This window comes from Microcaecilia unicolor, chromosome 11, assembly GCF_901765095.1.
Source record: "Microcaecilia unicolor chromosome 11, aMicUni1.1, whole genome shotgun sequence".
NCBI lineage: Eukaryota > Metazoa > Chordata > Amphibia > Gymnophiona > Siphonopidae > Microcaecilia > Microcaecilia unicolor.
The window spans coordinates 203,832,709-203,845,979 of record NC_044041.1 but is presented as its reverse complement, the minus strand read 5'-3'; the positions used below and the strand labels follow the sequence as shown (position 1 = coordinate 203,845,979).

The 13,271-nt window shown below is 45.2% G+C and overlaps 1 protein-coding gene across 3 annotated transcripts; it reads right to left on the bottom strand.

Annotated features, from left to right (window-relative positions):
• Window positions 1–6,674: 6,674 nt before the first annotated feature.
• Window positions 6,675–11,007, bottom strand: SMIM12 (small integral membrane protein 12). Of its 3 annotated transcripts, none has more exons than XR_003943765.1 (3): window positions 10,877–11,006; window positions 7,381–8,228; window positions 6,675–6,836 (listed from the first exon to the last, which is right to left on the bottom strand). XR_003943765.1 is itself a non-coding variant. In XM_030218217.1 (2 exons), exon 2 carries the CDS (start codon window positions 8,221–8,223, stop codon window positions 7,948–7,950), a length of 276 nt encoding a protein of 91 aa, XP_030074077.1. In that variant the 5' UTR covers window position 8,224; window positions 10,877–11,007; the 3' UTR covers window positions 7,025–7,947. The 3 variants fall into 3 exon arrangements, 1 of the variants encoding a protein (XP_030074077.1); XR_003943766.1 differs by having other exon boundaries at window positions 7,640–8,228; XM_030218217.1 differs by lacking the exon at window positions 6,675–6,836 and having other exon boundaries at window positions 7,025–8,224; window positions 10,877–11,007.
• Between the last annotated feature and the right edge of the window lie 2,264 nt (window positions 11,008–13,271).

Below are 13,271 nucleotides of genomic sequence, written 5' to 3'. Positions count from 1 at the left end.
GTGACTGTAAATAATAAAATAAAAATAAAATGAAACCAGACAGCAGAGACTTTGCAGCTCCTCTTCAACGGCTGGTGGCCAGTGCCACTCTGCACTCAGCAGCAAGAATGGATGCTAATGGAGAGTTAAACAAGAGATTATAAGGAGCCAGTGGAGACACAAGGAAGAAACAGAACAACTTTAGATGACTTCAGAGAGGGACCCTTCAGGCCAAGGAGGAAGTTTGGTCTGTGCTGTCAGTAGGATGATATAGAGGCAAAAAGAAGCAGCACATCACTGTAGCCAGTCCTTCACTGGAAAACTACAAAAAGCACAAGCCCTGTTTTCAACCTTTCACCTGAGGGACAGGAGTTACAGTCTCCTCTCTGGCCTGCAGGGAGACCCTTTAGAAACACAAAAACATGATAGTGGATGGACTATTGGCCTTTTATCTGGCACCTCCTCCTCTCCCTGAGAGATCCCCATTCATACTTTCTTGAATTCAGATACAGTCTTGGTCTCCACCAACTCCACTGGGAGTCTGATCCATGTATCCACCACCCTTCCTGAAAGAAGTAATTTCTTAGATTACTTTTGGGCCTAAAACCTTAATTTCATCCTATCCCTCTCAACCCAGTGTTTTCTTTCAATTGAAATAGCCTCGTTTCGTGTGCATTAATGCCGCAGAGATATTTAAACATCTCTAACGTATCCCTTCTCTCCCCCTTTCTTCCAGAGTATACATATTGAGGTCTGTAAGTTTGTCCCCATATGTTTTACGATGGAGACCACTGACTAATTTTGTAGCCACTCTCTGGACCAACTCCATGCTGTTTATATCATATGGAAGGTGTGGTCTCCAGAATTGCACACAGTACTCTAAATGGGGCCTCACCGGAGACTTATACAGAGATACCACTTCCTTTTTTCCTGCAAGCATCCAGACCTGTAGCAGCTATAAAGCACAAAATAACCTATGTAACTTTGTAAGTCTATGTGCTTTGAAAATGATCCTCATAATGTCCAACCTTCACCATAAAATACAAGCTGCAAACAACTTCTTTTTTTCAGACCTGACCTTCCAAACCTCTGCACTGTGGAAGAGAAACTGAGCCTTGAAGAGTCAGTAAATCTGCCCCATGAACACAGTTTCTGACTTTTAAAAAAATACATTTTGGTTAAAAAGTTTATTTCCCTACTTTTTCTCCTATTTATTTTGAAAATAACTTTCTAGGTTAGTGAACAATATGGTTGAGGATATATATATGATATGATTAGGATAAAGGTTAAGGCCCTCACTGATAGGACACCATCGCCCTGGCCCCCCTCCTGTCTCTAAGCTGGGCGTCTCACCTCATGGCTCCTGCAGACACTCTGTTTAGTCTTGGCTTCGGGCATCAACAATAGGAAGTGTCCCACAGGCACCCAGTGCTGGATCAGAGCACTTCCTACCAGTGTCTGAAAGTCTTTATCTGATCTGAGCATGAAGAGCTTCCTGAATCCCTTCCCGAGTACACATTTTTCCTTCCAAAGGCACCAAGGTCAAATTCATCACCAGCTTCAACCAAAGGGCTCTGTGAATACACTCTCTTCTGTCATTGCTCCCTCTGCTGCACATGACTGCTTACTAACCTGCCAGAAAACATTCTCCCAACCGGCCAGTTACTGAGATAAACTGAGCGCAGCATGAGGAAACGATGGTGTAGTAATGAGTTCTGCCACATGGGGGCAGCAGCACCCTTTAAGTACAGCACGCCTATTTCCATACAATTGGAGCACAGGAGTCAGGCTGCTTATTGTGCTGCAGGGATTTCTGCGCAAAGGAATTTAATATGATGGCATATTATGGAATAGTTTCATGCCGAATATATTAGTGCATTACCATGATCTCAAGCATTATTAAAGTGGTAACAAAAGGAGCCACGTCCCAGGGGGACCCCCCCCCCCCCACTGTCCCCCAGAATTCTGTTGATAATGGGTTCATCCTACTACTACTTATTTCTAAAGCGCTACGAGACGTACGCAGCGCTGTACACTTGAACATGAAGAGACAGTCCCTGCTCCACAGAGCTTACAATCTAATTAGGACAGACAAACAGGACAAACAAGAGATAAGGGAATATTATAAGTACATAAGTACATAAGTAGTGCCATACTGGGAAAGACCAAGGGTCCATCTAGCCCAGCATCCTGTCACTGACAGTGGCCAATCCAGGTCAAGGGCACCTGGCACGCTCCCCAAACGTAAAAACATTCCAGACAAGTTATACCTAAAAAAAGTGAGGATGATAAAATAAGGGTTCTGAACAAGTGAATAAGGGTTAGGAGTTAAAAGCAGCATCAAAAAGGTGGACTTTTAGCTTAGATTTGAAGACAGCCAGAGATGGAGCTTGACGTACCGGCTCAGGAAGTCTATTCCAGGCTTATGGTGCAGCAAGATAAGAGGAACGGAGTCATCCTGAGGATATCCTTGTGCCCAAAACACTCACTGTGAAATGAGGGTGACCCAGTTCTCCTTTTCATGTACAGCTGGGGAAAGCAATTGCACACCACCCCACTAACAGTCTGCAGGAAACCATCACACAAGTGGCAGCCCCCATATGTCATTCACAACGTGCATACCTTTACCTTTTTCATACAGCAGGGATTCTCGAAGCAATACTCGACATCACTGGTCTTCAGGGTATCCTGAAAAAATATTATGAGGTAGATTTGCATACAACAGAGGCAGTGGATTCAAACCACTCTCACAAATATTCACTGTGCAAGACTCTGAAAACCTGACTGGCTGGATGCGTCTCAAGAACTGGGCAGAGAACACCTGCTGTTTATTTATCGGACAGCGGGACCCAGCAGGCTGCACTAGTCTAACAGTAAGTCCGCAAGGCTGGATTACTAGGGCCTGACAGCATGAAGTCCAGCAGACATTGTGCAAGGTTGCAATTCTCCTTCCAGATTATTTTCTTGCTCAAGAAGCAGCTGCTGTCACCCACATCCCAGATTTCTCAAGCTCTTATCCTTTCACTAGTGCTCAGCAATAGTGTAAGCGTATTAATCCTGTCTATGAGTCAGTGACATCAGTTCAACACAGGAGGCGGTGCACCATGCATGCAATTCATAAGTGCATAAGTATTGCCATACTGGGGAAGACCAAAGGTCCATCAAGCCCAGCATCCTGTTTCCAACAGTGGCCAATCCAGGTCACAAATACCTGGCAAGATCCCAAAAATGTACAAAACATTTTATACTGCTTATCCCAGAAATACTGGATTTTTCCCACGTCCATTTAATAATGGTCTATGGACTTTTCCTTTAGGAAGCTGTCCAAACCTTTTTTTAAACTCCGCTAAGCTAACCGCCTTTACCACATTCTCTGGCAACGAACTCCAGAGTTTAATTACACGTTGAGGGAAGAAATGTTTTCTCCGATTCGTTTTAAATTTACTACATTGTAGCTTCATCGTGAAAACGTCCCCTTCCCTCATTATTGCATGTATGTCACACTGAATGGTTTATGATCTTTAAACAAAATGTAACATTAGTCAAAGGGAACCTGAATAAACACATAACACATTTTTTAAGGAACAAAGTTACCCAACACCCATATCACCCATGTAAAAAAGTAACTGCCCATTAGTTAATCAACCATTTGATTAAATTATTAGATTTAGCTGATTAAACACTGCCAGCCCTATTGACTCTAAACCTCATTATATATTGAACTTTAGCGTGACAGTGAAGTAGCAACCACAAACAATCAAACGAAAATCCCAGAAGAAATGAGAAAAAAAGTTGTTGAAATACATCGGTCTGGAAAGGGTTACGTGGAGGCTATTTTCGATAATGTGTGTCTAAGTCAGACTTTGGACATTTTGCATTAAATATATCAAATCCGAATAGGAAATATACCCAATTTTGAAAAAAGAAAAACGTCTTTTCAGGCCATTTTCAAAAAAAAAAAAAAAAACCCGTACAAGTGAAAAACATAGAAAATCAAGCCATTGGGATGTAGGTGGGGGCCAGCATTTTTAGCAGACTGGTCCCCCAGACATCCTAGGAAAGAGAGCAATGGGGCACCCTAGGGGGCACTGCTGTGGACTTCATATAAACACTGCCAGGTACTCATCTCACCATTGCTCCCTTGTCTGCTGAGCCCTCCAAATTCCACCCAAAACCCAGTATCCCCAGCTGTATACCACTGCAATAGCCCTTATGGGTGAAGGGGGCACCTCTATGTAGGTATCGTGGGTTTCTGGTGAGTTTTGGAGGGCTCACAGTTTCCACCACAAGTGTAACAGGTAGGGGTAAAGTTTGGGCCTGAGCCCACCTGTCTACAGTGCACTGCACCCACCACTAGACTACGCCAAGGACCCACATGCTGCTGTAATGGACCTGGCTATAACATCTGAGGCTGTCATAGAGGCTGCTGAGTACTATTTTTATTCACACTTTTTAGGGGTAGGAGGTGCTCAGTGACCACTAGGAGAGTAAGAGGGTCATCTGATCATTTAGGGCACCTTTAGATCCAGACTGGCTGGGGTGCCTCCAGGACCAGGTTTGGGAACCACCGTACTATAAAGCGCCTTAAATGTAGTTGCAAAAAAATACAGAAAGGCAGTACATCACGTCCTCCTTCTCCACCCCCCCCCCCCCCCCCCCCCCCCCCATAATACTGGCAGCTTGGAACTATATTTACTAAGGGGTCATTTAACTAAGCTATGGAAAAAAACTAACGCCCGCTTACCACAGGTTAAAAACCACAACCACAGGATGTGCTGAGACATCTGCAGCAACTTTGGGATTGAGGCACGCTGGGGAAGGAGAGAAGGCGTGGTCTGTGCTAATCGGTTAGAGCAGCTACATTGCTGCAAGCTCAACGAATAGCACAGGAGCCCTTCCTGCATGGAAAACAGGTGTCAGTCAGTGCTCAGGCACTAATGAGGAAATTAGTGTGTGATTAATAATACCAAAACAATCCCCTTGCTGATAGAAATGCTCCAAAACACAACAGTACACGTTAAACTACCAAGTCTTTTATGATGAAGGGAGGAAAAAAAAGACTTCAGAGGCTCAGCCTACTGTCTCCAAATCAAAGACAAACTTGCTGAGGGAGCTTCCTCATTAGTCTCATTATTTGTTTTTATATAATTTTATATCTTTTTCAGAATCTTTTCATTGTTTAACACACATTAACATTTCCAACTGAACAATGTGATGAAGCCTGGACACTTAGCGTGTTCGCTCAACAGAGCGCCTCCGTTTCACATTACGCTTTCTAGGTAAACCAAAAGAAAAGAAGCTGTATAAAGTGGACACACGAGTGTGATGAGTAACGGTTCTGCTCCTGAGGAAGCATAAGATGAAACAGACGCACTCTGCTGAGTGAGACCGTGTGGAGGGGCATAATCGAAAGGGGCGCCCAAGTTTTCCTGAGGACGTCCTCGCAGGATGTCCCGGCGAAGGGGCGGGGAAACCCCTATTATCGAAACAAGATGGGCGTCCATCTTTCGTTTCGATAATACGGTCGGGGACGCCCAAATCGAGAAATTTAGGTCGACCTTAGAGATGGTCGTCCTCGATTTTCGGCGATAGTGGAAACCGAGGACGCCCATCTCAGAAACGACCAAATCCAAGCCATTTGGTCGTGGGAGGAGCCAAACAAAATCCAAACAATATCTACTGGCAGGGACTTTCTCATTACTTCCCTTCCTATCAGTGCTAATCACGGAGGAGGTGGGGGTGTGCACAGGAAACCCTGTTCAGTATTTTAGTCATTCTTCTGCAAACAGGCAAAACAGTGGCTGCAGATGTCACAAAACCAACTGATAAAAGGTCAATGACACCAAAAGAGTTATACCCAATCCAAAAGGGTATTTGGCAATATCTCAAAATTTGAAACAAAATGCAGTTCACATATGTGAAGCAGAATACAGATGAAGTACTTGGTGCCAGTTCCCGATGAGGGGAGAAATTCTTTTTTTTTTTTTTTAGCTAGGACCAGCCTTTTGGTGTACGACAGTTACCTGTAACGACGTAATTCCACTATTTCTTCAGCACAAATTAAAGCATGTGCTCGGCTGAGACCGATTCACGCAACATCTCCACCTTACCAGTGTATCTTGATGGTGCAATTTCTTTATTTGTAAGAATCACTGCCAGTTTTCCACTCAAGATAAGGACTGGGATAAACTCATGGTGACCAGCACTGGTATCAGGCAGCGCTTCAAGTGTTCACAAACCAAATAAAAATTATGTCCCTCATAGAGTCCTACCAGACTAGAAGGCAGCCAGGAACCTCAGAAGTAGATGACTCACACATCATGAGGACAGGAAAGCAGCATTAATTTAACACTGCTACGGACAGGTATAAAGGAGCCACAGTCATACAAAAAGCTGGGACTGAAACCACAAGACATTCATATCCCATTTTATACACAATCACCGAATCAGGCTAACACTAAACACAGTTGATTAAATTAAGTTCATCTGCAATCCTGGCAACTGTTAAAGCAGATATGACAGCACACAGACCAGTCTGCCTGCAAATGCACACACTAGCAAAATAGCATGACTGTCCTGCTTGGCCAGGACTAGCCTTGAGAACGAGAAGAAGGAATTCAGCATCGAAGCTCAGTTATCATAATTGTCAAATTCCACTATAAGAAAACAGACTAGCAATATATTACACATTTATTGTGAAAACTTCTTTACTCTGAATTCAAGGCACCTCAAGGGTTACAGCTCCAGGGCAAACAAAAAAACAGCATTAAGGACAGATTCTCTGTGTGAAAGGGCCTCCAGCACAGGCTCACTGCAGCGTGTAGGATCGATTCTTTCATGCAGCTAAAAAAGCCAACCTTAAAAAACAGAGATGCACAAGGTCAGAAATTTCACCAATCCTCGCCCATCCCCAATGGAATGTAGCCCATACCCAACCCTACCCACAAAGATCCATTCCATCCCCCCTCGTACCCCCAGGAGTTAACACTGTTATTTACTTGCTCACAGCTCTCTGTTTCCTCCCAATCCCAACAGCCTCCCGTGATTTTTTTCGGATGGTATTCGCTATTCATCAATGAGTATTCCAAGCCTCATTCTGATGCGCTAACTGCCTCTCTCAGTGCATTCCAAGTCTTGGAGTCACCAGAGGTTCTGATTACGCTCCCAGGGGAATCCCACAGCAACTTCTTCAATCCCCACAGGAATCCCCTGGCAACTTCTTCCATCCACATGGGACTCCTTCAATCCCCATTCCCATGCAGCTCTTTACTTTAAACCAGCATGACAAAAAAGGAAGGAGCCACAGCATTATTCCTCCGAAGAGAGAATATTTAGTGAATGTAAGGGAAAAGGGGTAAGAACAGCCTAGAATTAAACCCTGGAAACCAGCTTCCCTTGTACATGTAAAATACTGCAATGATCTCATGTGGTCCCACACTGGCAGTCTTCCAGACCCAATCAGTGCTCATGGTATTAACTAGTAAGAGGCTGAACCCCAAAGGATTCCGCTCATTGTGTATAAAACAATCCAGCTTTGTTGGCTGCAGTCCTGCTCCATGTACTCTGGCAGTCATTTCATCCCTACACCACTTTCTGCTGTCTGCACAAAGCATTCTTGGATTTCAGCCTTGAAAGAATTACGGGCAACAAGAGTATTCACCTAGTACTAATTATCCCTTCGTGCTCAAAGATGAACAGCCCTTGCCACTCTTCCAGTCTGTACAAAGCTCCAGTTCAGTGTGACAGAACAGCATGAGAAACTGATATCAGATGTGGTCTTTTCCACGACAATGTGTGAAGAATAGTTGTGTGACGTCTGTGCAGATTCTGAATTCAGGCCAAGGAGAAAAAAAACAAACAAAAAGGAATAGGCCAAATTCTATTATACAAGAATCATAATTTCAACTCCAGCTGTAGGGAGAAACCTAAGGGAAGAGCACTACCCACTGGCAACGGATCCCTTCCTCTTTAGCTTTTCTCTGGTCGATTCCTGTTCAGCACAGCTTTTGGGGCAAATTCCAGTTTCTCCTTGAGGCTAGTTACTTGTGTCAGGTCCTTGCCTGTTAGTTCTTTTAGCTTGCGCTCCTCCCGTTGCTCAACAATGCTTTTCTCTTCAACAGCCTGGGGTGGATCCCCTCGGATAAACCATTCCAAGTGGTAGCCTACTGCCCCCACCACAAAGGCAACAGGAAAAGTGATGTACGGAGCATAGGTCCGCGCAGCAGTCCAGATCACAGGCCACATGCTGTCTGAAAGATAAGAAGCAAAGATCAGATTGCTTACAAGGGAAACGAATGGAAACAGATTGCCCCCCAACCATCACTCAATTTTATCTCGGGCAATAAGTTATCCCTGCACTTTTATTTCACTATTCAACGGAGCTTTTTTTTTATTTTTAGGAGACAGGGCAGAAGATGCATTCGCTTTGTTTAAAAACAAAAATAAGCTTTCAGCAGGCTGTCACAGGTGCGTCGGTCATACAGAGATGCCAAGTTACCCAGTTCCAGGCTGGAGGCCAGTCCTGCTTTGGAGCATACATTCCAAAGCAGTGTGGGATTTGTAATGCCTGACCCTGGCCATTGAAATCACTGCTGCAAGTTCCATAATGCACCAGAATGGGGGTGGTCTGAAATCCAGGACTGGGCCAAAATCTCCAGCCTGGAGCTGGGTAACTTGGCCTCTCTAGTCATAGTGATATTCGTTTTCTGTGTGAACAGCTTCCCCCCACCGAGAGTGGACCAGGGTAAGGGGGAGATGTAAAATATGATGTGTTGAGTGTTCCAAACATACCAAGTCTTAGGTATTTGGCTCTACCCACACTCTCACACGCATTCAGGGATCATGGGACCAGCCTTCCCCTCCCCATGATCTGTCACAGTGTTGCCAACCTAGCTTATTTCCCGTGAGTTTGGGCTTGTTATTTTTTTAAGTTGCATGGGGTTTTTTTTCTGAACTTGTGGGTAATCTTGTTTTTGGGCTTGTTCTTTTTTCTTTTATTTGACTTGATATACGCCAATTGCTCACAATTGTTGCTGTGATAACATTGCAAGTGTGTCGGCCGGTGCTCAGTCCTGCCTTTTCCTGTCCTCTTTTGTTTCCTCAAAGACTATGGAAGGAGTTAATCACAACATGCACTACCCCTGTATTAGGGCTGCCTTCTGACACCCGGGACATCATTTTTAAGACACACAGGGTTCCTGTTTACTAAGGTGCGCTAGCGTTTTTAGCAGATACTGTTAACACTAGAGACACCCATATTGTCTTTAGCATTAGCACGCTAAAAACACTAAACATAAAGGAATCCTGTTCAGAAGGAATAGATCCTCAGGAGCTTAGTCGAGATTAGGTAGCAGAGCCGGTGGGGGGAGGCGGGACTGGTGGTTGGGAGGAGGGGGTAGTGATGGGCAGACTTATACGGTCTGTGCCAGAGCCAGTTGGTGGGAGGCGGGGCTGGTGGTTGGGAGGCGGGGATAGCGCTGGCCAGACTTATACGGTCTGTGCCCTGAAGAGGACAGGTACAAATAAAAAGTAGCACATATGAGTTTATCTTGTTGGGCAGACTGGATGGACCGTACAGGTCTTTTTCTGCCGTCATCTACTATGTTACTAGCGCATTCATAGCGCAGCTTAGTAAACAGGGCCCATAAACTGGGGTACTTTCGAAAGGGTATACATATATCTTCCCTAAGTAGCCTAGTGGTTAGTGCAGTGGACTTTGATCCTGGGTTCAATTCCCACTGCAGCTCCTTGTGACCTTGGGCAAGTCCCTCCATTGCCCCAGGTATAAATAAGTACCTGCATATATACTATATAAACCACTTTGAATGTATTTATTTGTTGCACTTGTATCCCACATTTTCCCACCTATTTGCAGGTTCAATGTGGCTCACACTATGCCGTAATGCCGATCGCCATTTCCGGAATGAGAAATACAAAGTATTATTATATTTGAAGTACAGGAAATGATAAAAAAAATAAGTTATAAGTAAGTAGATATACAGTTCATTTCAGGCATTAGAGATCAAGGGCGATGCATAACATTCATTGGTGCCAAGGTGATTTAGGTAAACAGGTAAAAAAAGCAGTGCAATTTTTCTAGCAAAAAAGGCGCCCATACTAAAATGCCAGGCCACCCTTCAGGGATGAGGTGATCACTGAGGGACCCACCCCACAATAGCCAGGACCCCTGCAACCAGTCACAGAATCTATGACAAGGCAGTATTGGTGTGTAGAGGCTCAGCTCTTTCATTAAAACTTGGGGTCCATGGGCCAATTTTAGCAGAGAATGGAAAAGGTGCTGGTACTCAGTACCCCCTCAAAAAAAGCCCTGCCGGTACTCAGTACCCCCTCAAAAAAAAAAGCCCTGCCAGTACCCCCGAGTACCCCCTCAAAATAAGCCCTGCCGGTACTCAGTACCCCCTCAAAAAAAAAAAGCCCTGCCAGTACCCCCGAGTACCCCCTCAACATAAGCCCTGCCGGTACTCAGTACCCCCGAGTACCCCCTCAAAAAAAGCCCTGCCGGTACCCCCGAGTACCCCCTCAAAATAAGCCCTGCCGGTACTCAGTACCCCCGAGTACCCCCTCAAAAAAAGCCCTGCCGGTACCCAGTACCCCCTCAAAAAAAGCCCTGCCAGTACTCAGTACCCCCTCAAAAAAAAAAGCTCTGTAAAAAAGAGCAGTTGCAAAACCCCACAAAAAGGTGGTACATCAAGTCCCATTTCCTATGAATTATCAGTGTACCCCCCCCCCCCCATGTGCTGATTAAACTTCACACCAAGCTTGTTCTTGAACTGACGTCCCTTGTTTTTACAGGCTACCTGTTACCACTGAACTGTCATCTCTCCCTCTATCTTCCGCCCCCCCCCCCAACCAACCCCCCCACCGGTCAAACTCATACCTGAGGTAGCCCACTAACAGTCCCACAGCTTTCCTGCTCCGGTGCCCCGTCCCCTACACACACCCTCTCTCTGCTCTCTCTTTCCCTGGGCATGAATGATGATCCCTGGGCCGGAAACAGGAAGTTGCGTCAGAGCCCTGAGCAGCAAAGCCGCAGGTCCGATCGGAAACTGGAGCTGATGCAGCCAGTGTCCGCGTGCGCCCCTGCTGCTGCTGCTTTACAACTATCTATGGGGGGGGGGGGGGGGGGAGGTGCAGAGGCGCTTTTTGTGCTATCAGAACTCTGCATTTTCAGAGTAGAGAAAAAAAAAAAAAAAGATAACCAGCCGCTCTGTAGAGAGACAAAAAAAAAAGAACTGGGGGAGGACGTTGTGCGAGTTCCATTACAGGGCAACTGCGCGCGCACAGGCTAAAGTGACGTGAGGAGCAGCATCAGAATGAGCAGCTGCAAGTGTGGCTTTCACTGAAATGAGACACTTTGAGTGTGGGCGAAGGTGCAGCTTATCCTGCAATATATTTGAGTTATATAGTGTGTCTTCTTGAATCTCTGCAATATGGCGCGCTTTTTAGACTCAGCGCAGGCGCACTTTGCTTCGGACCGGGGCCGATTGCAGCGACGCTATTTATGACGCATCATCCACGTCGTGCCAGCAGCGTCAGAGGTCGCCGCCTGATCTACTGGCGCATGCGTGCGGCGATCTCCACGTGCAGCCAAATGGCTACGCTCAAGGTAGATCGAAGAACAGGAGACGGCAGGGTGCGAGCCTATGTTGCCCTGTAGGTGGGTTGAAGCTAGTAGCAGTAGGCGGAGCCACAAGTACACCCAGCCTATGCTGGTCCATCTGTCAAAAGCCCTGTTTCAGTTGCATATTAGGCAGTGCCTTAAAAGGTGGAGGACTACAGATGTTTTTTTATTTATTATTTGACAGCTTTTTTAAATTGATTTGAAAGGTTCCAATCTGTAGATATAAATATCATGAAACAAAAACTGAATGTCACTAAAATAGCTTAAAAATGATTGTAGCTGGTAGAAACAGCAGTTATAAATTCTGTATTTTGTGCTCATATTTCTACACTGTTCTATACAATACAGATGGCCAAATTTCAGTGAGGACAACCTGTTTCCTGCTGGGTTCATCTTTACTGTTGTTGTCATCAGCATTGAGAAGCCTGATGTTAAGAAAGATGGAATATATTGAAATTAAATGGAAGTAAAATTAAACTCTCACTAGGGCACATGGAATCACATCTTCACTTCATCTGTTTTGTAGAAGTTTACATTTTAGATACACGAATGGATTATTATGTTTCGAGCATTTCAGGGACAAGTGGTTTTATAAGTCAAAATAAAAATAAATATTTAGTTTCATACAGATCTCTTTTGGTTAAACATAATTAAATGGGCTGTAAGCTCCTAATGAAGTCCATTGGTTTTCTTATATTTTGTTCTTGTGATTTCTTAGACTGTGCTAAAACTGAGAACCCTTATTTCTTCTATCTAGTCGATAATAAAAGGAGCTCACTGTGAACACTATCCACCCCAAAAGGTTGTTTTGTGACTGTACATGAGGAATAGTGATACTGCATAAATAAGTATATGTTTTTGTTCCTAGTCATGCATCCAAAGGTTATACAATCCTTTCGAGAAAACCAGTTAATCGTTTAACCTAGTGGAACATAACCAGAGGCATAGTATGGTTGCATTTTCAATGTAGTAGTACTAGGACCTCCTCTGATGCTACTTTCAGTTTCTGGAGGCAGGAGTGGCAGAAGAAAGGCCCTGTATTGGCCGGAAGCAGTGTCTGTTCGGTGCTACCAGCGGTGGTGGCCTCAAGCAAGTTTGGTAGACTGTGGGAGCCAGGCAAGTCACAGTGGGAGATGCCGGCTGGATCACTGGGGAGCAGGGGAATGAAAAGAAGAGAGTGGCAAAGAGAATGTCAAGGAGAGGTGAGAGGAAAGGATGCCAAGATAGTGATGGGGGGGAGGAAAAGATGCCATGTGGTGGGAGGGAGAAAGAGATGCCAGGATGGTAGGGGGAGCGAAAGAGATGCCAGGGGGAGGGGTGGGAGAAAGAGAGATGGTGGGAAAAGGAAGAGGGAGAAGTGCTAGACCTACAAAGAAGAGATGGAACAGGTGTGAGGGAAGAGAGGAGCACTGGCTGAACCCCTAGGTGGGGGGATGGAAGACAGCAAGACATGCTGGCTTGACAGGAGGGAGAGAGAGAGATGCTGGTATGTTAGATGGGGCACAGGGACACAGAAGAGTTATATTTGACAGGGCAAGAATAGGAACACAGAGGGGGAGGGGGATGCTCAACATGGTGACAAGATAGGGCCCTTTTGTCTCGTTTTATCTTGTCCAGATCCAGTCCATGCCCTGCCTGGCTTTGCCTTGGC